Source organism: Vidua chalybeata, chromosome 6 (assembly GCF_026979565.1).
Source record: "Vidua chalybeata isolate OUT-0048 chromosome 6, bVidCha1 merged haplotype, whole genome shotgun sequence".
NCBI lineage: Eukaryota > Metazoa > Chordata > Aves > Passeriformes > Viduidae > Vidua > Vidua chalybeata.
The window spans coordinates 53,984,797-54,012,231 of NC_071535.1; the positions used below are offsets into that span (position 1 = coordinate 53,984,797).

Here is a 27,435-nt window from a genome sequence, read left to right on the forward strand (position 1 = left end):
ATGGAGGCCGGCGCTGAGGAGGAGCCGCTGCTGCCCCCGCGGCGCTGGCGGGCGGGCCGGGGGTTGTGGCGGGAGCGCGGCGGTGCCCGCTCGGCCGGCGAGGACGGTGAGTGCCCGGGGCGGGCGGTGCCCGGGGTGCTGGAGCGGGCGGAGCTCTCGCCTTTCCCGCAGAGCTGGGGCGCTCCCGGGAGCGGGAGGAGCGGGGGGGCAGGAAGCTCCCCGGGCTGCTGCGGGGCTCGGCGGGGCTCGGCCGCCCTGCCCCGGCTGCTCCCGGCAGCTCCGGCGGGGACGGCTCTGGGGGAGCCGCTAGCGCTGGGTTCAGGGGCGAGCCTTGCACTGCTGCTACAGTCCCAGGCTTCTTTAGTTCCTTATGTAATTTTAGGGTTTTCCTCTAAAGTGCTGACAAGGTTTTCTCGAACCCGGTGGCTGTCGTAGGTCTGACATCTCAATTCCCCCAGGATGGAATCCTTTAGAGACCTCAGGTTCTCTCTTTTCGGGATATTGCATCACCTAAGGGAGCCTTCGCTTTTTGTTGCTCTTTCGTGCAGTTCCAGAAGTGCAGCGGGGTCTCGGGTGGATTCTGTGTGCCCAAAGCGAGCAGTGCTTTAATCATCACTTGTGACTAAGTGTCACTTGCTGTGACTAAGAGTTGCAGAATAAGTTGGATATCCATGGTAGAATGCATGGAGAAATTGCTATAGTAAACATTTTTGGCTAATTTCCCTGTTTTATTTTTATACTATGAACAGTCACTTAGATTCTACCCTTCCAAAATCCTTGGCATCAACATTAGTGGCTTGCTTTGTGCTTCAAGTACTAAAGCTTTTGCTGTCCTTGCAATCCTTTTAGCTAATGGTTCCTTTAAGCAACTTTTTTTTTTAAGCTACTAGTGTGAGATGTCATAAAAAAAAAGAATGTCTTTACTGCGTGAACCTGGCTTGTCTCCTGTTTATGCTCAGATCTTTCTTGTGCCATGGTTCGTATCAGGATCACTAAAAACTGTGTTGCTGACACTCAGATAAAGGGTGACATTTAAAAACAGTTTCCAGTCTTTGTACGAAATTGGTGCTGCTGAATCATGTGGAACATAAAATTGTCTGCAACTCTGATCAGTGGTGTTTTTGGCATTGCTTGGTGTGTGGAGGAGGGCACTGTGCTGCTGCTGGGATGGACTCTTTCCTGTTGTATCCCGGGTTGTGATTGCTGTCTCCTGGGTGGAGATGGTATGAAGTGCTCCTTGGGACTCTTCCCCTCTATGGGAAGGCTACACTAGCATATCTTCTTCATATCTGGAGTCCCCCTCAGTTTTTTATCTCCTTTTTTATTTTTCCTTCCTTATTTTGACCTTAACTACCCTTTTTTTCTCTTTTTGGCTTAATTGCCAGGTTAGTTCCTGAAAGGTATTACTTCAAGTAAACACGAGTGGCTGCCCTTTATTTTTTAAGTGTCTATCTTCACACAGACTTCTTAATTATGGGCTTTGAAAAGTGTCATAGTAACTAATTTAGTGGTATTTTATTTCAAATTGTGTTCTTTCACCCCTTGGTGTGTCTTGAGCTCTGATCTGTTTGGTATGGTAATAGTAACTCTCAGAACGAATTTAAAAAGCACTTAATTTAGTTCTCATATGACTGGAGATTCCTGTTGGTTTTGGAGGAACAAGATCACTCTAGACCGCAGTATCTTTATTAAACAAAAACAAAAATTGCTATAATAGTAGTACCTGATTTTCCTGGCTTTGCTTGTCTGTACACTCTGTCAAAGAACAATTTGAATCTCAGTTATTTTGCCTGTTAGGACTTGTCTCTGTGTAGTTTTGCGATACTTAACTACAGTGTAATCTGGCTACTTAAACCTTTAACAAAACACAGAAAGGTGCATGATGTTTTTGATATTATTATTACTTATTTAATGTAATGCACAGTGCTGCTGAGAGTAGATGTGGCAGGAACTCTTTTTGTGTGTGTGTACAGTGCCCTTTGCGTGAGAATCATGATTGTGCGCCTTCTGTTAACTGATAAGGGGTTTTATCCAAAGTTTATTTATCCAAAATACAGCAAGTGATTTTTATTTATTTTTTACTTCATAGGTGCTGGAGCTGATAATGACCTTTATATAAACCAAGCCATAGTATTTATTGAAGATGCAATACAAGTAAGTAACAATTTTTTTGTTAGCTGTTATGCTTCCCATGCTGGATGTTTGTGACACACTCTACCAGTTTTGAAGTTCTTCTGTGTTCAGGCAACGTTTGTAAACCACCATCTCAATTCACAAAACAAAATCAGAATTCCAAATTCCTGTGGTATGCAAGTCTCAGTGAACTTCTGCCTAGGAGAAATATATTTTTCCCCACAATGAAGTAATCTCTTTAAGGGTTTCAGAAGGCATGCTGTTTTGTGGAGTGATTTTTGTGGTGTTTTTTTGTTTGTATATTTGTTTGGGTTGGTTTGATTGTGGGTGTTTTGCTAGTGACTAACCTACTGCTAAGAAAAACTATTTGAGCAAACCCTGTACTTTGCCTCTCAATCTGGCTACTTGCACATCTTAAGAGCTGGTAAAAGCTCAAGAGTTTAAGGCTGGCTTCAAGTGTGAAGCTGGAACTCTTCAGCTGAACTTGGTGCCTTTGGAAGTCTCGATTACCTCTTTGTCTCTCCTTTACTGGCCATTACTGCAGGTTCCTAGATCCTGTGTTCTCCCAGGCAGAGGGAATGCTGAAGGGTAGTTCTTGAGCTCTCTAGCTGCATCTAGATGGCTTTTGGTTGGGAGGTTTCTGGGGGACAGATGTATTTAAGGTGTGGCCACCTTTCTGGAAGCATCCACTCAGCGGGGACAGAGTGACAACAGCCCAGGAGCTGTCACAGAGGAGGGACATATTTTGGGGATTCCTTAAGAATCACAGGCACTTCCTGATCTGGAAGCATATTTTATTCATAGATAAAGGTTGCAGTCTCTTCTATTCAGAATTAATTTGTTTGCATCTTATGACCTGTTGGAAGAGAAAGACAAAAGAAGATCCATGAGTGGAATGAATGTTGGAGAGGGGAGTTCAGTGGGTGGACCATTTTGGCGAGTACATAGAATAGTCAGCGAATTATTACAAATGCTGTCATTTGGAATGATGACAGTACTTGCTTGAGATGACTGGCACACAGTTTAAGTATCTGAGCAGCTCTGTGGTCTTGAGATAGCAGAACTTCTTTACAATCTTGCCCTTTTCATATATGTAGAGTACCTCTGTGGTCATGGGTGACCAGATACTTTAATAATTAATAATATGTACTAATTTGGTTAGCTTTGGTCACTTGATCTTTGCTTTTGAGACAGACTGAATGTAATGTTTGAATTAGCCTTTTGCTTCCTGCCTTCAGTACCGATCTATAAATCACCGTGTGGACTCCAAATCCCTGTGGCTTTATCGATGGTACTATTCCAGGACTTGCCAGTGGTAAGAGCTTGGTTATTCTCTTTGCTTTTTTGTTTAGGAGTTAGTGTTCCTGAAAAACTACTCTTCCTCTTTCTTACTTGTTAGATAATTAGGTAATTGTGTTTTTACCTTTATAAGAACTTATCCTGGGAAGCAAGTAAGTTCTTATTACGACCACATGTGAACACGATAGATGTGGAAAGCAGAAAATTTTATGGAAGTATGATGACGTAGATGGGTCTTTGGAAACAGCCACAGGACTGTTGCATGAGTGGACTAATTAGCATGATTTAAAGCACTGTGCCTTTAGAGTTTTCAAAGTGTCTGTTTCTAAACATGTTGGATACCAGCAAGATTGTTTGCTGCTGTTAGTTTCAAAAGGACACCACCTCAGGTTATTTGGTGGTCAGCAGTTACATCTCCAGTGCAGGCAACAACATGCTAGTCAAGTGCTGCCTTGTGGTCTAACCCATTTGAGTGAAATATGGTATCATAAAGCTTGGTTTACTTCAAAGAAAATTGCTTTACTGTAAGTATTTTGTTATTATTTTGACTCATTTAGTGGCTGTTTTATGGGGTTTGTTTTGGGGTGGTGGTTTTTTGTACATTTTTAAAATGGTTTTGTTGGTTTTATTTTTGATTTAATCTCTGTCCAAACAGGATTTTGAGCTTAACCATTACTGTAATCTTGGCTTTGGCCTTCATTGAAGAGCCTTCCTCACTCACTGTCACGTCGGATGTGCGGTACCGCCTTCCCAGCTGGAATCCTCCCTGTGGCTTCACGGAGAGCATGGAGCTGCTCTGCTTCCTGGTGTTTGTGGTTGACGTGTCTGTGAAGGTGAGCATCTCCTTCATCTGGTACTGAATGAAGCAGGAGGTGTGTGGTAGAATTGTTTTTCAAATCTTGAGTTTGCAGGATAAAACTGCCTTTCTTTATCAGAGCCTCATTTCAGGAGAAATTAGCAAGTGTATATTTAAGACATTTATTCCATTTTTTAACCTAATTTTCCTAATTGAGTGAAATAAATTTTGCTGAGTGTGCAAGTGTTTTGGCTTAGCTGCTTGTATTAGGCTATAAAATCAGGGTATATAATAAATATGTGTCAGTTCATTTACACAAAATAAAAGTTCTCAGAAACTGGCCTTTCTTTGGATACTTATTTCTGGAAAATCCCTTTTTTTGTTTATTACGTGGAGAATTTTCTTGCATTCAAAGGATTTCTCTCATGTGGCCTTTGTGCACCTTTTACTTTTGCTGACCTTTATTTAGTTCTTGTAGAAAAAAAAATCTCAGCATATTTTTGTTTGGATTTTGGGGAGCTTCTTAAGAGCACTAATGTAAAATTGCAGATACTTGGAAAAAGATTGGTGCTGACTTATTAGGGTATTGGATTTTATTATTAAAGTAAGTTATGATTGTTCTTTTTTTTTTCCCCTTGTCCAGAGTTACTTAATTGGATGGAAAGAATTTTGGAAAAATAAATGGCTAATGGCATATATACTAACATTAATTGTTTCCCTTGCTGATTGGATTGTGTCACTGAGTTTTTTCTGCAAAGAGGTAAGAACAGCTTTACTTTGGTCTTTCATAGCTGGATAATTTGCTGAAGCACAGAAGAAGTTTGGTGTAATGTAGCTTAGCAAGGAATGTTGTTTGATTCTTAATGTAAATTTTGTGTTTGCTGGTAAAATTAAATAGCCCTCATTGCTTTAGTTTGCCAGCAGTTGAAGAGTGCAGGGAAAACTCATTGCCTGGCACCAATTTTGTTGTGCAATTGGAGAATTATATGCTTAACTTGACTGAATGGCAAAGCCTCTGTAGTAAAGTATAAGAAAAAGGTAATCAGGTAGTTTCACACCTGCTTTCCAACCTGAAGGTGTGCTGTGTTCAAAACAGTTGTGTCCTGAGAGGAGCATCAGGTTTGGAAATGGTTCTAGAAGTGCTATCCTTGATGTAATACTGCACTTTCCCAGTTGGTTTTGTCTGCCACAGATTTACATTAAATTAGTTGTTGTGCATTTGCAATCCTTGTTAAGAAAACACTAACGTGGTAAAAATACTGGGAAGTGAATGAGACACATGATCTTAAAATGCGAAATCTTGAGGTGTGATAGTGGAGAACAGGAGTCTCCCAACACAAAGCAGTGGCAGAAGGAGTAATCAAACCGCTGGGATGGATGAACAAGAGCATTGAAATAAAGAAAGTGATTTTTATGGGTTTTTTTTTTGCTGCTAAATGTGGCCCACAGAAGACTGATCCTAAAATGCAAGATGCTGAAACACTTGAAGTAGCAAATAAGTGATAGGAATAACTTGAAGGCTTGCAAATGTCTTGACTAAAAGAATCAAAAAGATTATTTACTGCAGTGTTGGGGAAAAAAAAAAAGCACTTACAGCTTGAGTCTTGTCAGAGACAGAAATTGCTAAGTAATTAGCAGGCCCTTTAGTTATAAAGCAGTCTGAAAATTGAAGTTAAGCACTTATTTTTAGAATATACATTTGTTTTTATGGAAAGTAGCTCTCTATTAATCCCTTTCTTGAAACGGAGCTTGGCAGAAAATACAAAAATGCCATCTCTTGCAAGACTGTTACATCTACTGAGCAGTAAAGTTAGATTGTTTCCGATTAATGGCCTGATGAGACTATTGAAATGTCAATGTGTGTTTTTAAAGCAATCTCTCCTCATTTTAATGAGGTGTGGAATCTTTTTTGGTGTTTTATGAGCTCAGAAGAACAGAGCTCACTTCTTTTTCTGTTCCACTGTTGGCTTAGTTGATGTGTGTGTCCAGTGCTTTCTGACAAATTTGTGTTCGAAGTATTTGAGCTGCCAGTCTTGCAGGACTTAGTGTCTAATCTGTTGTTTTTTGCAGAGTGTGAGAATAAGAAGAATCCTTCGCCCGTTCTTTCTCCTCCAGAATTCTTCTATGATGAAGAAAACGTTAAAAAGTATCAACAGCACATTGCCTGAAATGATGAGGTGGGTTATAGCACAGAAAACATCCTTTCACAGGATGGCTGGTAGCAGGCAGGTTGTTATCCTTTGAGTTCTGGTGTGGGGCATCTGAGCAGCTTCCTCCTGGATCGGGTAGCGAAGTGTTCAGTGAGATCAGGTCACAGAGGGTCAAGATTGTGGTAACTTTTTGATTCCCCTTAGTCTGTACAGGATCTCTAGACTTTGACGTGACTGTGTGTGTGACATAGGTTTTTTAATGCTAGTTGAATGGGAGGTTTTGATTCTGCTTTTCTAAGCCCTTTTGTAAGGGAAGAACTGAGGCACATAAGTCTGATTTTTCAGTTTGTATCAAAACTCACATCTCCTCCTGTAATCTCCATATAACTTCTTAAAAACACCCCTTGTTTTCTTTATATGGCATAATTTTACATTTTCAGCAGAGGGTATTAAGAATAAGATAAAGTTACTGTTAATACTTTGATATATTTGCTTTCCAACAGTGTTCTTCTACTACTGGCTGTTCACCTGTCTCTCTTCACCATGTTTGCCATGCTGCTCTTTGCTCGAACAAAGGTAATCAATTCTCTGGCTGTTTTGGTAGCTCTGGGTGCCTTTTTTCTGTGCTTGCACAGCTGCTTCTTGTCTAGTTTTATATTCAGACTAGTGAAACTTGTTTTCCCTGGAAAAGGTCATGTTGTCAGACGTGCTGAGATGAGTTTGAAGTCCATTTGGAGAGCTCTAACGTGTGTAGTATCATGTATGCAGGAGACTTCCTTATACATTTACCCAGTTTGATCCCTTGAGTTACTTTCTCTGCCTTTGTTGAAACCCTCTGTGCTGTTCTGTCTCCAAATCTCTTATCACTCTTTCATTTATATTATCGCTCATTTATTTTTTTTCCTCTTCTCTATCTAGCTTTTTGCTAACTTTAGTTTCTTCTGTGTTTTCTCACCTTTCAATACTGGTATTCCTACCAGCCATGCCCTGGTAGGTTTTTGCCTGTACTAGTTTTGGTTTCTGATCCCTTTGGGTTTTCCTCTCGTTTTTCTCTTCCTGCTTCTGAAAAGTAAAATTGAAATTTTGTGGTTAAAATAATTTTTGTGTTTTGGTAACCTTGATATGTTCCTTCTCTTCTAGACTTCCTGTATCTTAATTTATCACACTCAAATTATTTGGGGTTTTTTTCATTCTTACTTTTTAAGACCTTCTGTAAATATATTGCTGTAAACACAAAAATTTCTTGCATACTTCTCCCAGTAATTTTGGTCTTGTCCTTAATCTCAGTTTTGCACCTTCATTTCTGCTGTAATTTGCACTTGTGCCAGCTTCTAGTCTTCCTCATGATCTGCAAATTCCCTGAATTCCCATGATACAGAACCTTTGGAATTAGAAGCAGAGGCCTGTTTTCCCACTGTTAGTTGCCTTCTGGACCTTTGTATTATCTCTGTTTGTTGCATCTAATTTCAGCTATGAGCTTTCCCAGCAGATGTATATTTATAGCTTGTATATCTAAACCAATCACTTGTGTGTACATTGAGGCAAAAAATAACAAATTAGAGAGTGGACTTTGCTATTTTGGTGTGCTGCTCTGACATCCATACAAACTAATTTTATCTAACATGGCAAAATACTGCAGGCAAGTTCTAAAAGTAGGTTTATTAATGAAATTCATGACTCTTTGCATTGTCTTGTGTATGTCCTCTAGGGTTACATATTCCTGTCTTTGCAGCAGATTCAAGAGCTGTTTGTCCTGTGCTGCCTGACTCATGTTTGTGTTGTTTGCACTCTGCATCTTTTTTTATCTGTCTCTTCTTGACCTCCAGAAGAAAAATATATGTGGAGGATTCAAGGATCCAAGATCAGCCTCCCAGTGTGTTTTTGATGGAGGTTCTGAGTCCCATACTGTCAGTTTGTGGCATGATTGTTCTTCCTGGGTCTGAGGTGCTAACAAGACATAACTTCATGTAGACCTTCCTGTTCTTGTGTTTTTTAATCGCTGTTAATAAGTGATGTGATTGCTCTGTATTCATGCACATTCTCTTAATTTTTATGTTTGGCTTCTGCTTTTTCCACAGGGTAGATTTGATTAAGATTTGATTTCTTGTGTGTAAGAAATTGATTGTTTACTGATGTTAATTGTTAAAAAAAAAATTTAAACTTTTTTCCCCCTTCCTGGTATTTCTCTTAACAATGAACACATCTTTGCCTAGGATAACCAGCAGGATAAGGAGTGGGTGGTGTATTTCCGGAACCTGCCGGATTCCCTGACGTCACTGCTGGTCCTGCTGACTACTGCAAATAATCCTGATGGTGAGCAGTCTTTCAGAAATAGCTCTTGTCTCTCTTTTTGAAGAACAACAGAGTAAGATTGCTCTGTTCAGACTACTGTAACCATTCTTTCAGCTGCTGATTCTGAGTACAGCCAGAGGAAGGTTGTGTAAAGGTTTTTCATGCCTTTAGTAACTTGATTCTTACCTTTCTGTGGTGTAATTATGTATGCCACTCTAAAATCCAGCTGCATGAGAGCTTTTACCAATTACCAAAAGTTCATAGAGGTCTCTACTGTGCATCTGAAGCATTAAAATATTATTTCCTATTTTTGTTAAATTTGATACAGTGATGATACCTGCATATTCTAAGAATCGAGCATATTCAATCTTCTTCATTCTCTTCACTGTATTAGGTAAGTTACCTCTTGTCTTCAATGCACTTCAACTTTGATACTTGTGCATACCATCTACTGTGTTTTATTTTTCTGGGAAAGTTTAATCATGAATTTCTCACTTTTGTGATTCTTCCAGTTATTGCAAAGTGTCTGTGAGATCATTTTCATGGAAGGTACTTATGGTTTGGAATTTCTTGGTAACTTGTCACAGAGGAATGGATACATTACCGTATATTCAAACATTAAAAATGTTTTGGAAATCAAACACAAGAAAATGAACCCTCTTTAAGTTTTACATTTGATTTACTGCGTACATTGAAACATCTTTGAGAAACAGATATTTTTCAGTAAATTTTACTGCCTCTTTTTCTCCAACAGGCAACTTGTTTTTGATGAATTTGCTCACAGCAATAATATACAACCAGTTTCGAGGGTATCTTCTGGTGAGTAAAGCAATCCTAATTTCTGTGTTCTGCCATAACCTTGAACCTTTGAAGAATTAAGTTTTATCTGTGTATTAAACGAGCCCTCCCACTCTGGTTGCAGATACAGTTTTAAGGTACTAAATGTTCTTTGATGCAGATACTTTTCCCTTTATGTGGTGTTACAGCTTGATCCCCTCTGGTCACAAAATTACCTGCTTGCATATTTCCAAGTATGCTGTGGATTTGCAATTTTGAGTATCGTAGGGGAAAAAAAAAGGCACTGTTGTATGACTGAACAAGGACAAGTGGCTGAATAACTTAAACTGTGTGAAGGAAGTCTGCTGTTTATATAGCTGTTGTTGCAGATCATAGAATATTAAGGGATTGGAAGGGACCTTAGAGATCATTCATGGTCAGGGACACCTCCCACTAGACCAGGCCTTACCCAGACTGGTCCAGTAGCTTTTCTAGTAGAGTTCCAGAGAGAAGGTGAAATTTGTTGGATAATAAGCCCAAGGCACTATTACTCAGAATGAATGGCCTCCACCCTCTTGTGGCAGAGGAGTGTGTAAACAGACTGGATGCAGAAAGGATTTTTGGTAATCCTTTCCTCCTCCTCTGTTTCATCCCTTCTTTCTCAATTTTCTTCTTTCTTACATGACAGCATGACATAATCTGACTACTAATAAAGTAACTGAGTTTGAAAGTGATTACTGTAATTAAAAAAAAACATGAAAAAGCATAGCTCTGGATTTGTGCTTTTAGGCAAGAAGCTGGAGTAGGACAAGCTCTCTAACTCTTCTCTTTGCATGCTAGTATGAATTTCTGTGCATGCTTGAGCTTTGCTGTTGCCAGTGTCTCTGGAAGAGGCATATGCCTGTGTGCTCCAGAATTGAAAATAAACCATAACCTGCATGTTTACTTGAATTCCAGGGACTTGTTTTCTTACTTGCTTCCTTCCTCCTTGTACACAGAGTTCTTGGAAGGAGTGAGGCCTAGGGCACTCTCCTGTTCTGATCTCTAATCACAAATCTGGGATGTGTGCCCAAGGACCAGTATATTATTTAGCCATAGGACACAGTAGTGCCTGAAGTGTGAGTAAATTGTTTCCTCTGTGGTGTTTTTACTGCTCAGAAATCAGTTCAGTCCTCCCTCCTCAGGAGGCGGCTGGGAATCCGGGCTGCGTTTGAGGTGCTGTCTTCCCTGAAAGAGACTCCTGCTAGTGCTCAACAGTAAGTGAAGGGTCTTGAAACAGTAGATTATCTAGAAAAAAAAAAAAAAAAAAAGAGTTTTGGTCATCTTGTTTTGTTTTAATATATTTACTGAGGTTCCATTCTTGAAAATGGCAGTTTGTTGTTCATCTCATTTATTTATTTTTTCTGTAACTGGATGTTCATAACACACTCTTTGTGACCCTTACAGGGTCTGTTTCCTTTTTTTCCTACTTCTAATTTCATTTGCTTTTCAAAACAAGGAAGAGGCAGGAACACATTTGGAACAGCTCATTTTGCCATCTATGAAGTTATCTGTAGCAGGGCCCATTCTGTTTTCATTTAAATAGGTCCTGTGTCAGTGTTGGGGCCTTACTACAGGTGCTGCAGAAAGCTGAGATGGATTCTCGCTGCAAGCAAGCCATCATGAGAGTAAGAACTGTATTTTCTTAGCCTTTATGTTGGTGACTATCAATCCTGATTAGCAAATCCAGAGATCTGCTCTCTGTTGCAGCATTCCTTGGATCATAACAGAATAGTGGCAATACTACATGGGACTAAAATTTAAGTTAGTCAAAAGAGCTTGTGATCCCAGAGAGAGAAAATAGAAAATGCCAGACATGTCCTCCAGTCACTTGGCAGTGTTGTGTTAAAGCAGAGCAGTATTGAACCTTACTCAAACAGCTTGAATTACATCTTTATTCCTAGATTTCCAAGGTAGTCTGAGGGGTTTTGGCAAACTTTGCAGATGTCCTTATTGTAGATGTTGATCTGAATGTTTCTCTTTCATGTGAAGTCACTCAAAATGTGCTCCTGTGACCAGCTGTCAGCTGCCCAATTCCAGAAACTCTTTGAAGAACTAGACAAAGATGCCATTAAGCAAGTATGTATGTGATCATCATTTATAAAGCATCAGAAGTTTTCTGGTCTTGTGCAAAAAGAAGTGAGAGTAATCTAGTATAAAGTGTATAAACAAACTTCGCAACATGTGAACACAAAAGTGTGATCACATGGCATTGATTTTTAAGTTTTTTGTGAGCAGCTTTTATAGCCACAGACAAAATTGCTCTGGGGACTTTTACAGCATTAGTTTGGGATTGCTAGGTGGTGTTAAATGTGCAAAATACATCTTTGTTTATTCTATCAGCATTTGAAAGTGAGTTGTTCAGGCAAAATAGCTCAAAATCTTTTTCCTCCAATCCCTGAATGACAAACAAAATGTGGATTCTCTCAGTGTTCAGATGAAAATGGGCAGAAAGCAGTTTTCTCCACTTGGAGAGAGAGAGAAAGAAAAAACAAAACACTAAATTATTTGAGGGTTAGGAAATGTTGTCTTCTATATTTGCATGTATCTAAGACTTCTGAATTAAATATTGGAAATGGGGAAGGGATGTATACAAATAGTAGCTTGGTGTTTAGTTTATCTGCTTGGGGCACGGGAGAGATGTTGGATTATCTTCCTTCTTTGCCATTCCCTTGTGTTGTGCCATAATCAGAAATGGTCTCTTGCTGTTAAATAGCCACAGCTGGAAAACATTTTCCTGATGAAATGTCAAAATTAGCCTGTGGCCCTGAAGATTTGCTTTGAAACTGTCTGGGTTTTTTTTAATTGAAATGGGGTGTGTTTTTAAAATTATTGTATTATTTTAAAAATGCTTATGCTTTGTGACTCAGCAAATCCTTTGTGTTCTTTTCAGCACCCTCCCAGTCCAGAGTACCAATCCCATTTTATGCAGAAAATGCAGTTTGCCTTTGGCCATCCCTACTTTGGCTACTTGGGGAATGTGATAGCCCTGGCAAACATTATTTCTATTTGTGTAAGTAAAGGTTTTTTTGTTGTGGGGCAGTGGTTTTCTTTCTTTTTCTTTCTGTCATTGTTTTTTTGGTTTTTCTCTGCTACAAAATTAATTTCTGCCTTTGTTCTTTAATTTCTTTAAAGAACTGCTTTTTCTAGTAGTTGGGTTTTTGGCATGTTTTAGTCATGTGAAGTGTTAAGAGGGAATACTTGCAGTTAAAATGTATTTTGAGCTGCTTGAAAAGGTCTATGCAAAACATGAAAGACTGTTCTTGTGCTTAAAAATCTGTTTAATGTAGCAGTAAAACAGTAGATTGATAAAATATTTTTTGTTTAAGGTGGTTTTGGTGATGGATGCAGATAAGCAGCCATCTGAAAGAGATGACTTCTTCCTGGGGGTAAGATGCAACAATATTACGTGCAGTTATTGCTGTTCCCTGAGATGCCAGGAATTCTAATGGTTGTTTTTCTTTTGGGGGGTGAAGGCTATCAACTGCTTCTTCATCCTGTACTATCTGCTGGAAATGTTGCTGAAAATCTTAGCAATGGGCTTGAAAAGATACTTGTCATACCCAAGCAATAGATTTGATGGACTTCTGACTGTAATTTTGCTGGTAAGTGCTTTGTTAGATTACACATTCTTAGATTTGTTGGCTAGGGATGTTAGAGAACTACAAGAGCTGGTGGGATTGCTTTTTTTCAACACTGATCTTCTGAGCTGAGCAACATGAGCCAGTGTTGTGAGTTTCTGTGGCTGGAAAGTTTATATGGTGGCACATAATTCTCTTAGGGTCTGTGTTCTGAAGATAGGCTTATATAAATCCATGGAAAAGGTGCTTTTCTGATAAGAAACCTTTTAAATTTTATTTGGAAAAAAATTCAGCTCCTGGAAAAATTACATGAGGCATTTTGTTTCATAGTTTAAAACCACTTTTCTCTTTAAATTTAAAAAAAATTGTCGGACTATTATAATAATTATCAGGTCAAAGCCTGACACCCCTGTGGCAGATTCATGGTTAATGGTATTCACTGTATATCCTTTTATGAGTAACTATTGGATGCTCTATGTACATTTGGTCAGTTTGGAGAATAACTAAGCAAATATGACAATTCAGAGCTTTAAAGTGAATTGAATTAGTGGCTTAAAGCTCTTGAAAATGTTTCTTGTCAAGAAGCTTACATAATGTCTGGAACACAGATTTATAAAGTAAAGTTTTGACTTTTTTGTTTTGGTTTTGTTTTTTCTTTCTTAACTGAAGATTCTGGAGATTGCAACTTTTGCTGTGTATGGATTTCCTCACCCTGGCTGGTGAGTAACCTCTGTGACCTGCTGTCCTTTGCTCAGTGGCTGGGGTGGATCAGGAGACCACACACATTGTCATGTATACATATATTGTCATGATGCTGTGATTGTCAGCCCAGTCTTTAATTTACCAAATTTGGTAGAATTTCGCACCCTTGTAGTCACTAGAGGCCATGCAATATGGATAAGTGAAATAATTTTTTTTTCCTAGTGTTTTAGAGTTCTGTGTAGCTCTTCTGAGATGGATGCATTTGTTTAGATTTTAATCTGATTTAAAATAATATCTTGGCAGGTGTGTGCTTACCAGGGGTGTAGGAGTGGGAATTTGGTACTGCATAGACAACCTAATGTTTCAGTATCAGATTGTCCATAAATCCAGTTATATGAACTCCCAAACAGCTGATGAAACCTCTTCAACTCTGTATGTAGATTGAAGGCTGAGGTTTTTCTCATGCTATAAAACGTAGTAAGAAAATTCCCATGGACTTAACACATTTTGTTGGTATTGTAATAGCAAGCAGTTATTTTTTTTTTATTTTCTTAAGTTCAAACAGCTTTTGGATAACTATCCTGATTTCTTTTTTGTTGTAAAAAACATAAAAATCATTGCTTAAGATTTGAAAACTGTCTCCACAAGAAGAGAGGAAAGCAAAGGAATTCTGGAAGATTTCCTGAATCTTCACAAGTGATACATAACACATTCTGTTACTTTGTGTCTTCATACAAGCTCACACTTAAGACAATGGCACTCCCTGATTTTTCAGGATATTTTTTTATGTTGCCGTCAAGAAGTTCTCTTAATTTACACTAGAATATCTGAAGAGAATTAAACAAGTCAGACCTTATGGTTTTAGAAGGGGTTATATTTGAATACTATTCCTATCACCTTGAAGTGATAGTTGCCAGAAGAGTAATTGCTACAGACTAATTTTGTTAATTATTGATGTTATCATTATGTTTGTGTTTGATTCTGCCCTTTAATTCTTAAATGTAGGCAATTGCTTGCTCTATCATCTTGGAGCACCAGTAATTCTTGTTAGGTCTTTGTGTCAGTCACTGCAAGCAGGTTACAACCCAGATGAGTCACTCTGAGTCCTGATGTGTGCTGCTGTCACCTCCACAGACCAAGCAACTGCCACCTTCACAGCAGGACAATGATGTTGCTGTTGTCTAGACTGTGCCTTCTGTGCAGTGTTATCTTAAATAATTTCTTTCATTATTGGGGATGAATATATTGGAGGTACAAATCACAATTTAGCATCAGTGTTACCAAGTCATTGGCAGCTTTAGATCCCCACCACCTATCCTCTTTTCCAGCCAAGAAGCATTCAGCATGCTCATGTAAAAGCCAGAATTCAGGCCTGGGTTTTGAAGTTATGCCCATGTCCCATGGAATGTTAACACATAAGGAAGAAGGTTGACAAGACAGTCCTTTAACCTAGTGCTGTTTTCAAAGCCCTTCTTCAGCCAGGCATGCCCTGAAGGATTAATGCTCATCTTTGTGCAAGTTCCTGAAGTATCTCCCTCTATCAGTCCTTCTGATGCACTTTGTTTTCTGAAAGGACCCTCTTTGGTGCCTCCTCCCCAGCAGAAGGCACAAACGTGCACTTCAAAGAGCTCTCTGTACATATTTAAGAGCCCAGGCTAAAGGGATTCCTTCCTTCATCAGTTATTAGTTTACTATAGCTTAGATTCCTGCTAAGTAAATCCATGTATTTACCTGTAGCCCAGTAGATTTAACTGTATTGTTCTGTCATGGGCTGTTCCTCTGATTTGTGACTTTTTCTGCCCTTCGTAGGAGGCCCGAGTTCATGGGCTTGTTGTCCCTGTGGGATATGGTGCGGCTGGTGAACATGTTAATTGTCTTCAGGTTCCTGCGGATTATCCCCAACATGAAGGTGATTGCTCTTCCCTCCACAACTTGTGTTTCTTTGTTGGTCAAGCTATAAATTTTGTTAGAGCCTTTCAGGGTAGGTTGCAATTCTCTTGCACATGAGTGGAATAGCTCAGCTCTAACTGTCCTGACTTTTGCACAGCCCCTCACAGAATCACTTACTCTTGCCTGCTCTCTCACCAGAGAAAACCAGCTCAAATTCTCTTGATGTGATTCTTTGTAGTAAAAATTTGATATGGATCGGAAAGGTGATGAATGTCATAGGTGCAAAATTCTGCTCTGTTTTAGTTCATGGCTTTGGTTGTTACTACGCTGCTGGATCTGGTGAAAAACTTAAGAGCCTTTGCAGGAATCCTTGTGGTAAGTAAGATGCAAGATTGTAATTTCCTTTGTTATAGTCTAATAAGGGTATGTCACCAACGAAGTTAACAGAGTTAAGGTTCTTGTACAGTCACCATGAGAAGTAACATTTCACCTTAACCTGCCAGTTCTTCTCCAGGGCCTGTCTTGGAAAGATGCAATAAACTGCTGGTTTGTGATGGCCAGCACACAGTGGCAGTGCCTCCTTTAGGAGGAGTATCTTTAAAAGATTAATTAAAGCTTCCTTTGAGTGTCTGCCTCAGCTTGGGTAGTATGGATTCAAATTAAAAATTAATCCATGCTAAAAGTAGACCAGTTTCCCTTACCCTGGTTTCCATATGTGAAATTAAATAGCAAAACAAATTTAAAATTGTTTTTGGCTGAGAAGGTCTTGAGATGGCATGTTTGGACATGATTTTTTAAGAACCTCTGCCATCCTGTTTTAGGTGTGCCTGTGTAGAACATAGACTCAACAAATGTGATTAAAGGGTGGATCACTATGTATGATGTCCATTACATAAATTCTCCCAACTCTTGAGTTTCTGGCTTTGCAACCAAGTCTTCCTGGTAGGGCAAAGAAGTGCCTGGGTAGGTTTGGTTTTGCTGTTGTTCTTGAGTTTTTGTAGGGTACCTTAATTTGAATGGTTAAAGATCAATGATTTGTTGTTCTAGTCTATATACCTAGTGTGCAATTTACCCAGAATGTCTATTTTTGTCATTAATAATCTCTGCTTTTATCTGTAGAGGATAGGCCTTAAATTGGCTTGTGTTGCACTTCGAAATAAAGATATTGGTTGGGAAAAATCTAAGGTGGTGAAAATCTTGTTGTGCTGTACAAGTCACACTTCTGAGACAAGTCTGCCACAGTGTTTGCCTCTTCCATTAATTCAATTTGCTTTTACCTGAGATTACATGGAACCTCTCACTGAGCTTCTGCTGTAGTAAAATCTCCATTGCCAACTGATGCAAAATATCTTTCCTAATGTTAGCCTGGAACACACATGCAGATAAAATAATGTAACTGATTAGTTAATTTCTCAGGTAGTGAGTGTTTTAAATATATCTTTTTCCAAAGAATAAAATTAATTTTATTGCCAAGCCAGATACCCCGTCTTCTGGCAGGCTGTGAAATGTCAGCTTCAGCTTACTCCAGTGATGTTTAAAATTTGTAGGCCAGGGCAGCTCTTTTCTATTCCTTCCAGGTTTCCCATTCTCGGGTTTGTTTTGTAGCAAAATACAAAAAAACCCAAAAACAAACAAACAAACAAAAAAACCTCACACCAGACTTTTTGTTTGAAGACTCAGCTTGCTTCAAGCTTTCCTGGGATAAATGGCTCCTTCTCAGAGAAGCAAAGCAAAACTGTGGGTTATTTCTAGAACAATCTTTTTAGGATAAAAATTGCAATATCACCTAGGCAACTGCTAAAGACTGAAAAGTGTCTTTTTAAAAAGAAGTTTGCCTTTCTAACAATTAGAAGACAGAAGTTCCCAAATCCTTTGTGTTATTCAAAACTTTATTTTTAGACTAATTAGCATTTTTAAGGAAGTTGCTGATGGAATATAAAATAATGACATAGTTTTGTCTTTAGTAAGGTAAGCTTACTAAAAGTTTATTTTCATTGACTCTAGCAGAAAACTCCTCAGATATTTGGGTTGTTCTTTGTAAATACTGGTACTGAGCTTTGGTTTTAAGTTGCTATTCTGCTATTTTTATAGTTAAATATCAGCATTCTGCAACAGAGAAGTAAAATAGATGGCAAAATTATTTAATGCATTTTAATAACTGAAAATTAGGTAGAATATTAAAAAGTAAGAGCCAGCAGTTGAGAAGTATTTTCACTTTAAAAGCTTCAGGCACTGTTCTTGATGCAATTACCTCAACTGTGGTACTAATATAAATTCTGTGTTAATTGCATTTTGCCTTCTTATTTTGTGACAGAAATATTCAAAGCTAATAGTTGGTTGTGTTCCTTCCAGGTGGTTTTCTATGCATTTGCTATAACTGGCATAATGCTATTTAAGGGTGCTGTTGTTCCCTTGGGAAATACCAGGTAAGATTCTAAACTTCACTGCTCAGAAAGAATCTGTTTTTCAAAAGCATTTGCACCTTTTTACCTCTGAGCTGTTTGTGGTTGGTTTTGTTGTTTTTTTTTTTTTTTTTCCTTTCATTCTTGGAGCCACCCTACTTTTACTGTTAAATCACACAGCTTTGTTATCTGTTATTCCTGTTTCTTCTTGCTGCATTGAAATTGCAGGAATGCTTGTCTGTAGCTTGGAATTTTACCCTGCTTTATCTGAAATATGTTTTTGAACTGTTTCACTTGTTTTCTGCCTGTATGAGATAATCTAACTTTCTACAAGGGGCTCAGAAGAATTCTAAAGCAGAGTTTACAGGGAGCTGTGCTCACATCAGCCTGTAATCTCTTGCAGTGCTGTCAACACCACACATGACAATGGCACTCTGCAGTGTGGGACCTATGAACAGCTGGAATATTGGCCCAACAACTTTGATGACTTTGCTGTGAGTCTGATCATGGATTAAATCCCTCCTTCTTCCCCTCTCTCACCGCAGATCTAAACCTCATTTTCTGAGGTTTAGATCTGTGGTACAGCCACTTAAATGCTGTTCTGCTCCCGTTATTTAGGCAGCAGTGGTGACCCTCTGGGATGTGATGGTGGTGAACAACTGGCAAGTCTTTTTGGATGCATTTTCAAGATATTCAAGTCCGTAAGTACTCGAATATCTGTAGTAATACTGAAGAAGTCCCATATAAATCCAGCTTATAATGTACTTGAGCAAGAAGTATACACATAGCACAGTTCCTACCATCTGCTCAGAATGGTGCTGCTTACCTTTCTTTTGGACCAATTCCAATATATAGGAAATAAATCTAATGCTTCTGTATTTTCTATGTGGATGAACAATTCTTTCTTGACTTAAAACCTTGGACATACCTTTCATTTGTATTTACTGACTTCATGGGGAATGTTTGAATGAACTGGATAGCGCCTAGGTTGAGATGTTCCAGTGACCCTTGGTTGGTTAACCCAGAGAGTGAGTCTGTTCAGCTAACTTAATGAAAAGTAAACATTTTTTATTTTTAATTTTTTTTATTCTGGCCCCCTTTTCCATTAAGAAAGTAGTAATATTATATTTCAATTAAAGAATGTGATTTCATGGTGCTCTGCTCAGGCTGAGATTATTGCCTCCTTTATGTATTGTCTGATCATATGATCTGCAGGTGGGCAAAGATATATTTTGTAGCCTGGTGGTTGATCTCCTCTGTCATCTGGGTTAATCTCTTCGTGGCTTTACTTCTGGAGGTAAGGAAGTGTGTTTATTTGGTGTGAGATCCTGAAAATGGGTTCTAATTTGTGCAGAAAATGAAAAGAACCCAGAAAACTTTATGTTGGGTTTGTGTGTGTGTTTACTTTACCTTTCTTGCTGCCCTATGTCCGAGGAGCTGAGGAATTGTTTTCTTTTTCCTAGAGAATTGTATGTTTTATTTGCAATTTTGTCACAAAACTGGTTGTGTCTCATTGGGTATGTACAATTTCATTGTAACACTCTCCTTATTATAAAGATGAGATATACTTAAAGTATTATAAAATTGCTTGTCTCTTATACATTACCATTTCAATTCAGCATTAGTTATTCAAGCTTCAGGCTTTTTTGCATTTTAATTTGTTAGCAAATGAAGTGAGCAATTTAAATTTAAGATTTTTATTTTATTTGGTTCTCCTGTGTTTCTTCCCACCCCAATTTGAATTACCACCATTGTTCAGTGCTACTCTAGAGAATTGAATTTTACGTATTTTCTAGAGATAATATTCTAGAGTTTTTCAGAGAAACTGTGGGAGTGCAGTTGCCTGAGCAATGCCATGAAGAATGTGTGGTTCTGCTAGTTACTCATGGCATTCCTGGCATACTCATGCTCATTCCTGCAAATCCAAATTTCTGATGGAGAAGGGAATGCTAATCATAACCATCTCCTCCAGGTTCACCATTGTAGACTTCTTCTGTAGATAGTGGAGGGAACTGAGAGCCTGTAGAGGGCACTTCACCCCATCTCAAACCCTGTGAAAGTTTCTTTTGGAGATGTTCTTGACATTGCTGAGTGTACTGAGAATTAAAATTTACTACAGTAGGAAGAGGGGCAAACTTTTGGTCTAGAACATCTTCTACCTGCTTGTTTCTGCAGGGCTGTGGCCAAATGTTGCTGTCAGAGCCAAGATGCAGCATTCCATAGCAGGAGAGCAGGATGTGGTTATTTTTCTATTTTTCTCTTTTTTTTTTTTTTTTTGGGGGTGTTTTTTTTTTTTGTTTGTTTTGGGTTTTTTTTTTTTTTTTTTTTTTTTTTTGTTTTGTTTTTTTTTTTTTTTTTTTGACTGAGCTGTGTGCATACTCCCTAGATATTCAGCTGTCAGAGTTATACAAAATGGGTAAGGGAACATGGCAAAACCTGGATTACCAGTATGTTTATATGTTGTTGGGTTTTTAAAGATGAAGAAATTCAAATCAGGTGAAATCTTCTGGGTAGTTCACATGGTTGTCTTGGGGAGGCAGTCCTAGCTAGGAGCTGAAGCAGGGCTGTCTTCTGCTCTGCTCTTCTTTCAGTTTGTGATGAGAAAGTTATTTCATTGCTGAACAAAGGCCTGAGTAAAGTAGTGACCTGCAGCAAGTAAATAAGCTGATGCCTAAATAAATCAGTTTTCTCAGTGTAAAATCAAACCTCACCTCCCCCCTCCCAAACCTTATCTGCAAACATAGTGATCAGATATAACCTCTTTTCTGGTGCTATCAGAAGAAGCCTTTATATCTTTTGCTGTTCCTTTTACATTTCAGAACTTTATTCACAAGTGGGACCGACGCTGCCAGCGAGAGTCTCTTTCAGATATTGAATACCAGAGGACAGTTGAACTCATGTTCAGGTGAGTTGGGCTGGACTTGATAATCAATGTAGGGTTTTTTTCTTTATCTGTTTTAAAGAATGTGTGCTGGCTGCAAGGTGTCTTCTGCTTCCTCCCTCTGAAGCAAACTGTTTCATCTGTTAGTTGGAGAAATACAGCAAGTGCTTTAGTTAGGCCTGCTTTAAGCTGACTTGGTAGCCTAAACTTTATATGCTTTGTGCTCATGGTAGGATGGGAGAGGAGGTGCTGGGGGTGAGGGGAACAACTGCAGAGGGAGGAAAAAACAAGGGAAAGAAGAAAAGGGAAGATGAGGGAAGTGATGCATGTTCTTGGCTTATTATGAAATTGTGGGTGGTGAGTTAATACTTGATGGTTGTGCATTAGTGGAGCTTGTGGTGCATGTTGGATACTCAATAGTAGCATTGGGAGCATGTTCTCATTTGGGAGTTTTGTTCAGGAAAACAAATCCACTGACCTTCAGTTGTATTGTACTGTGTGCAGGAAATTGCTTCCCTGCTTCTTATGGGAAAACAGCTGCTGGTTTCCATGACACATCTGTAGAGGATGGATCACTTGCAACTAGATGCATCTTTAGGGAGCATCAGCTTATTGTAATTTTAATTCCTTGTTTCATTCCTGAAACAAGCACACATTTAATCTCTGTATGAGCATTGCAAAAACAAATGCTGGGAAGCTCCCTTTGGCTGCCCCTAACAACTCATGCTTTTTCTTTGTAGAGATGTTTTGGAAGAACCTACAGAGGAGGAGTTGATGGAAAAACTGCACCAGCACCCACACCTGCACTTATGTAGGTGACTGGTGGGAAGGACTGATTTATTTAGACCTCTGTTTTCTTGAGGTTGTCAGCTGGAAGAAACTGAATGGATTTTCTGTGAGATGCTGTTAGGAGAGGGACTTGTAGGACACTATGTGAGGTTTTGCTTGGGAATTCTCTGAAGAAAGGTTTTTTATTTTGGGTTCATATCTTTTTTTGAAAAAGATTTGAATCCTGCTAACTTGATTTTAAGTTGCAATTTTAGGAGTATTGCAGCTGTTATTTTTATAGGGTGTTGATATCAGTTTTATTTACTTTTTTTAATAGGGAAAGTCTCTTTAAAATGACAGTGCACTTTAAAACATGAACTTTGTAACCACTAAGCCTACTACTTTTTTCATCACAAGAAGATGAAGCTGCCTTTTTTGGCAGGCGAGTGTGGCAAGGGCTGTGCCCTGCAATTCATGAATGGATTAGGCAGGACCAGAACAAAATCCTTAATCTTCTTGTACTGAGAGCTGTATCGCTGTTTTTATTGTAATGTGACACCAGCATATCTTAGCAAATTTTCAGGAGTTAATCATGTTGGAGCACAATCAATTCCAGCTTAGTAACAGGGACTGCCTGCTTTGCACATCCTCTGTTTTTCTTTGCTTTCCATGGGGGTATTCATGTTAGCTGTGCCATTCAGGTCACTGGGAGCAGTTAGAGCCTGGACTGGAGCAATGCACTCATGGTTTTCAATGTGGTAAAACTAAGCTCTCTTTCAGAGACAATATTCTCATGTTGCTCTTTACTGAACCTCTTCCTTTTACTTTCTTCCAAGTCCTGTTCTACACTGTGTTGTATTCCATGAAAAAGCTAAGGGGAATCAGCTTTGGCTGGAATGTTGTACCATGATCACTGGAGTCGCCCACTCAAAGGGGGAAGGGGGAAAAATGTTGAATGGGATAAATAGGATAATCAAAGTGCTTAACAGTTGAAATTTTAATTTGAACCTGTGGAAATTGAAGGTGCTCAACCAGTATTGCAGGATCACATTATTTTATGGCTTAATAACCACATGCTGTGTACCACTAACTTTCACCAGGGTAAAACTTTTTGGGTAAATAAGTTTCTCAACAAATCCAAAGTGGAGGATTCACAGTAAGCTGTGTCCACATGCTTTTTTGTTATCCCTTAGTGTTCCTCTAAAAAGGGATTTGTGCTTGAATCTCTTGCCACATAATTAGTAAACTGCTATGAAGAATAGAGTCTACCACAAATACTGTTTTTATATGTAAAAATGAAACTGCCCTTATGGGCAATGCCTTCTCATTGAGACACTTTTCACCAAAATAGACATTATTGTGGTCATCTCTGTATTGACAAAAGCTTGGGGGAGGTAATTAGCTACTATTTATAAGCCTTGATTCTTTTTCTAGTTAAAAAATGTTTTTCAGAAGTGCCAAGCAGTCATCCTCTGCACCTTTCCTTATCTTTTTTCATCATTTGCCATTTTTCTCTGTCCTGCATGAAAGAGAGCAAAATATCCAGGATGATGGTGCTGATTTTTTTTTTTGAGGTCAAAACCGTATTTTTGCCTTGTTGTCTCGCTGCTCAGAAATTACTTAATGATCCTTGTCTGTTTCTTTACCTTTCTGCTTGTATTTCCTTTGTGCTGTGGAGCAAAATATATTGTAGCTTTCATGTGTGTAGGACAAATGTGAGCTGAGTTCTGAGCTACTCCTGCAGTTTTTCTTTGCTGCTGTAATCCTGCCTCTTAAGCCATGCCCTTGTCTGTGTGCAGTCTCTTGTCTCTGTTCCAGATTAAGGCACCCAGTAACTCACTTGCACTCTTTCAGTGGCATCATCATGCTTATTTTCAGTCATGCATTTAAAACACTCAACATGGCAAGCTGATAAAGGCATCAGCACATGGTTTTCCTAGTTTTGAGTTTGTTCTGTTCAGTATGGCTTCATGTCAGGATGGTCCCATTCCTTCTAGTGTGATGTATAGTCACTGCCACCAATGTATTGGGACTTATTACACAGTAGTTAAACACTCTTATTTTACCTTTTTATTGAAAAAACCATTGTTTTTGTTTTCCACTTTTCTGAATACTTGAAGTAGCTTTGCCTTGCCAAAAAGAAAGTGTCCGGTTCTTATCAGCCTACAGGTTTGATTATTTTTCCTGGCCTCTTAAGGTTCTATGGGGTTTTGTGGTTGATTTTTTTTTTTGTTTGTTTGTTTTTTTTTGCCATTACATTACAACATCACACTACAATCTACCAAAGCAACACAAATCAGTGTGGGATTACCATTAACATCACAACTGTCTCCATTATGCCACCTTTACATATGGACAAATGTGGAGAATGCGTTCTGAAGGGAATAGGCTGTCTTGCTCTTGTTTCACACTTGTATAATTGACTGAAAGTGTAACTAGAATTTAATACAAAATTGTGCTACCTAATGTCACTTCAACTGGAAGATGTAAATGAGCACAAATCTTATGCAATAAATCATGGAAATTAATGTACGTCATTAGGTAAAATTTGAGGTTTGCATTATTAAAAAAAGTTTTTTCTTCTTAAACCATGAAAATAATTGGGGTGTTGAAATTATTCTTGTGGTTTGTTTTTGCCTTTCCGTTGCTACTGATTTCTGCAGTGCTGGACATTTATGTTCCCATCGTTTTTGCCTCTTAAAGGCTGGGCCCATGGAGGAGGTTATGTGCAAGTGGGATATAAGTGCTTGGTTACAAAATGCAGACCTAAAGGACACTGCTGTGTTATTTTCCAATTCTGGAGGCACATAGCATCCTCTGTAGGTACTTGGCACACCCAGTTTTAAGGTGAGACCTCACTGGAACAGAGCGTTGATGGTTTTGAGCAGGTTGATTTTCATTTGCATTTCCATTTCTACACACCAGGTATTCCTTCTTCTCTCTTTTCCTCAAGAGACTGGTGGAAAAGCATTCTCGTAGCATTTCAGCTGGGGCAGATTGTGCATGTAATTTAGCAGAGTCCATGGTATTCTTTGGTGGCATGTTCTGGTTTAGAAGATGGTGGGGTTTTATTAAGGACAGAACAAAATCTGTTCTGGAACAGGGTGATGTCTCTGGCAATGATTGTTGCAGATGCTTAGGTGGAACATGTGAAAACCAAAGCAAAGAGAAGATCATCTTGTGTTATTAAATCAGAATCAGATTTTTCTAGCTTCTGAAGGAAGACCTTAATCACCTAATTAGGGCTAATTTGAGATTCCTCATGTATTTTTTTTTTTCCTTCTTGATTTGCTATGAATTTTTATTGCTTAAAGATTTAGGAGTGGAGGGAGAGGAAGGATTCAACTGAAATGTTCTTGATTCTTTTAGTAATAATACAGAAATACAGTGATGAACCTTACAGGCACACTCAGCTATGAGCTTGACACATTTTGGGGAATATTGCTTTGCATCCTTCCAACACTTCTTAAAGTGCAGAAAAAAATAAAAACAAATAAAAGGACATAGCTAGAAGAAAAAAGAGGGCCTATAGGAAAATGGTGCAGGGTATAGATTAATTACCTTCACCTCATGTTTCAGAGCTATGTCTTACCATGATAGATGGTTTATCTTTTCACCTGCATGTATAACAGGAGTAATACAGGGTGTTACCCCAGCTTTTGTAGATTAACATTGTGCTTTCATCAGATCCAGTCATTCCAGTGCTCTGTCTTGGGGTTTTATTGAAAACAAAATAAAAATAGCTGTTTGACTATATTGTCTATGTAGGTATTAATGATTTTTTTCTTCCACAAGATTTTTGTCTAATTAAAAGTGTATATAACTCTTGGGAGCTTTCCAGAAATCAGCTGGTTTTGACTTAATCTGAAGTTGTTATAAACATGCAGAACCATTTGTTTTCTGAATTCCAGGTAGGAATAAATTGCGGTTCAAGGGTGGAGGGATAAAATTGGCTTTGTAGTCCATCTCTAAGCAATACACTCTATTTGACACTGTTTCAAAATCACCTTGATAAACTGGGGGAAAGCCCCAAAATTAGTGAAGTAAAATTTGAGATAAATATGCACTGTTACAATTTACCAGTACATGGCAGGGAAAAAGTAGTATTAGGACACAAATACTATGGAGCTGATCGTGTACTGCAAATTGAATGAGCTAACAGCATCTGAAAGAGATCAAAAGATAATTGCTTTGCAGTAATTTGTAATAGTACTTCCCTTTGTATCTCTCTCTGTCCATTTTGGGCCCTGCATTTTAAAATAAATAGCTGGGGGAAAGTGTTCATTACAAGACAATAACAGAGGTCTTATGATGTATGAAAGGTGTGAGTTTAGAAGAACTTTAGAGTAAAGAATTTGTTCAGATCAACAAGAGACAGGCAAATACTTTTAAAAACAGTACTCAAATATGTCAATGGCTGAGAGGAGTGAAGTGTTGATGCTATATAATCGCTGTGTGTTGGATTTGAGGCTGCTCCCTAGCTCTGAGCACTGTATCTGGGAGGGAGCAGACTCTTCTTTGTTCGAGAGCTGTTTCAGGAGGGATTTGACAGTCACCTGCTACAGCTTTGGATATTTGTGAAGCTGCCCCGTGGCGGTGGCTCAGCTGCTCCCTGAGATCCTGTCCCGCCCACCTCTCTGTGCTTTCACTGGGAAGAATTCCTGTGGCTGTAACAAACCTAGCTTTTGTTGTTACAGCGTGTTCTGCTGGATCCAGCTAATGGCTTACAAATGTTTACAGTGTGCAAGTGTTGTACAAATAGGGATAGCAAAAGCAATATTTTGCTCCTTCAGCTTCCCATTATACACAGGAAGGTGAGCTTGAGTTGTGTGTGCTGTGTTGCTGATACTTGACCTTCCCCTAGCTCCCCATAGTTCTCCATGCAATTCACTCTGCTGGGTTCCCTTTAATCTCATTTCTAAATCCTTCAGCTTTTTCGGCAAGAAGAAGGCATGTGTTGCCCTTCTCCCAGTTTGTGTTGGCTCACTGACAAGCCAAGTAGGTCGGATAGCTTCATTTTTCCCTTGATGAGGACACTTAGTTCGGGCATTCTGCTCTGCCTGCTACCACATGTCACAAAATGCATGACATTCATACCTCTCACACTTCAGCTTTTCTTTCAAACTTGGCTTGGTGAGTGAATTCAAAAGTTAATACCAGGGGACTGATGCAGCATAAATCCTAGGAACAACTAGAAAACTTTACAAAAAGCAAAGATGTAGTAATTAACCTTAATATTACAGAACCTTACCTTACCAAAGGTAATGATGATTAAAAATTAATTTTGTTAATTGAAATAGGTCTGATGTTTCCCTGGATCCAAGGCAGAGTAGAATCTGAAGCCTTTCTTGATTTCTTTTCTGCACCTTCCAGACATACAATCTCTTTTTTTAAAAGATAAAATAGATCATGAAGTATCTAAGTGATGAAGTTAAGGTCCTGGGAAGTCTATTGCTTATTCAGGAATAAACACCATATCTTCAGACTTCCTTCATCTTAAAGTTCATATTTAATTATGAACTAAAAACCTCTTCTATATTTGTAGAGCTACAATTTTACCAGCATAAAGTGAAAGAAGATGGTCAGAAAAAAAAACAAACCCTCAAGACTGAGCTGGCGTTTTTCAAATACTAAATACATGGGGATATGTGCAGCAAGCCACTGGAAGAGCCACCTATCATTATGTCCCACAGAGACTATGAGAAGAACTTCAACACTGTATAAA

At 38.7% G+C, this 27,435-nt stretch overlaps 1 protein-coding gene across 1 annotated transcript; it reads left to right on the forward strand.

Moving 5' to 3' along the window:
• TPCN2 (two pore segment channel 2) lies at positions 1 to 24,298 on the forward strand. The gene is made up of 25 exons (XM_053946666.1): positions 1 to 106; positions 2,090 to 2,154; positions 3,372 to 3,448; positions 4,088 to 4,265; positions 4,872 to 4,988; positions 6,299 to 6,405; positions 6,882 to 6,954; positions 8,592 to 8,691; positions 8,999 to 9,064; positions 9,425 to 9,489; positions 10,606 to 10,703; positions 11,033 to 11,114; positions 11,479 to 11,565; positions 12,380 to 12,499; positions 12,816 to 12,875; positions 12,963 to 13,091; positions 13,737 to 13,786; positions 15,579 to 15,678; positions 15,963 to 16,034; positions 18,012 to 18,085; positions 18,465 to 18,555; positions 18,680 to 18,762; positions 19,277 to 19,358; positions 20,881 to 20,966; positions 21,683 to 24,298. Exons 1-25 carry the CDS (start codon positions 1 to 3, stop codon positions 21,759 to 21,761), a joined length of 2,247 nt encoding a protein of 748 aa, XP_053802641.1. The 3' UTR covers positions 21,762 to 24,298.
• The last annotated feature ends 3,137 nt before the right edge of the window (positions 24,299 to 27,435 follow it).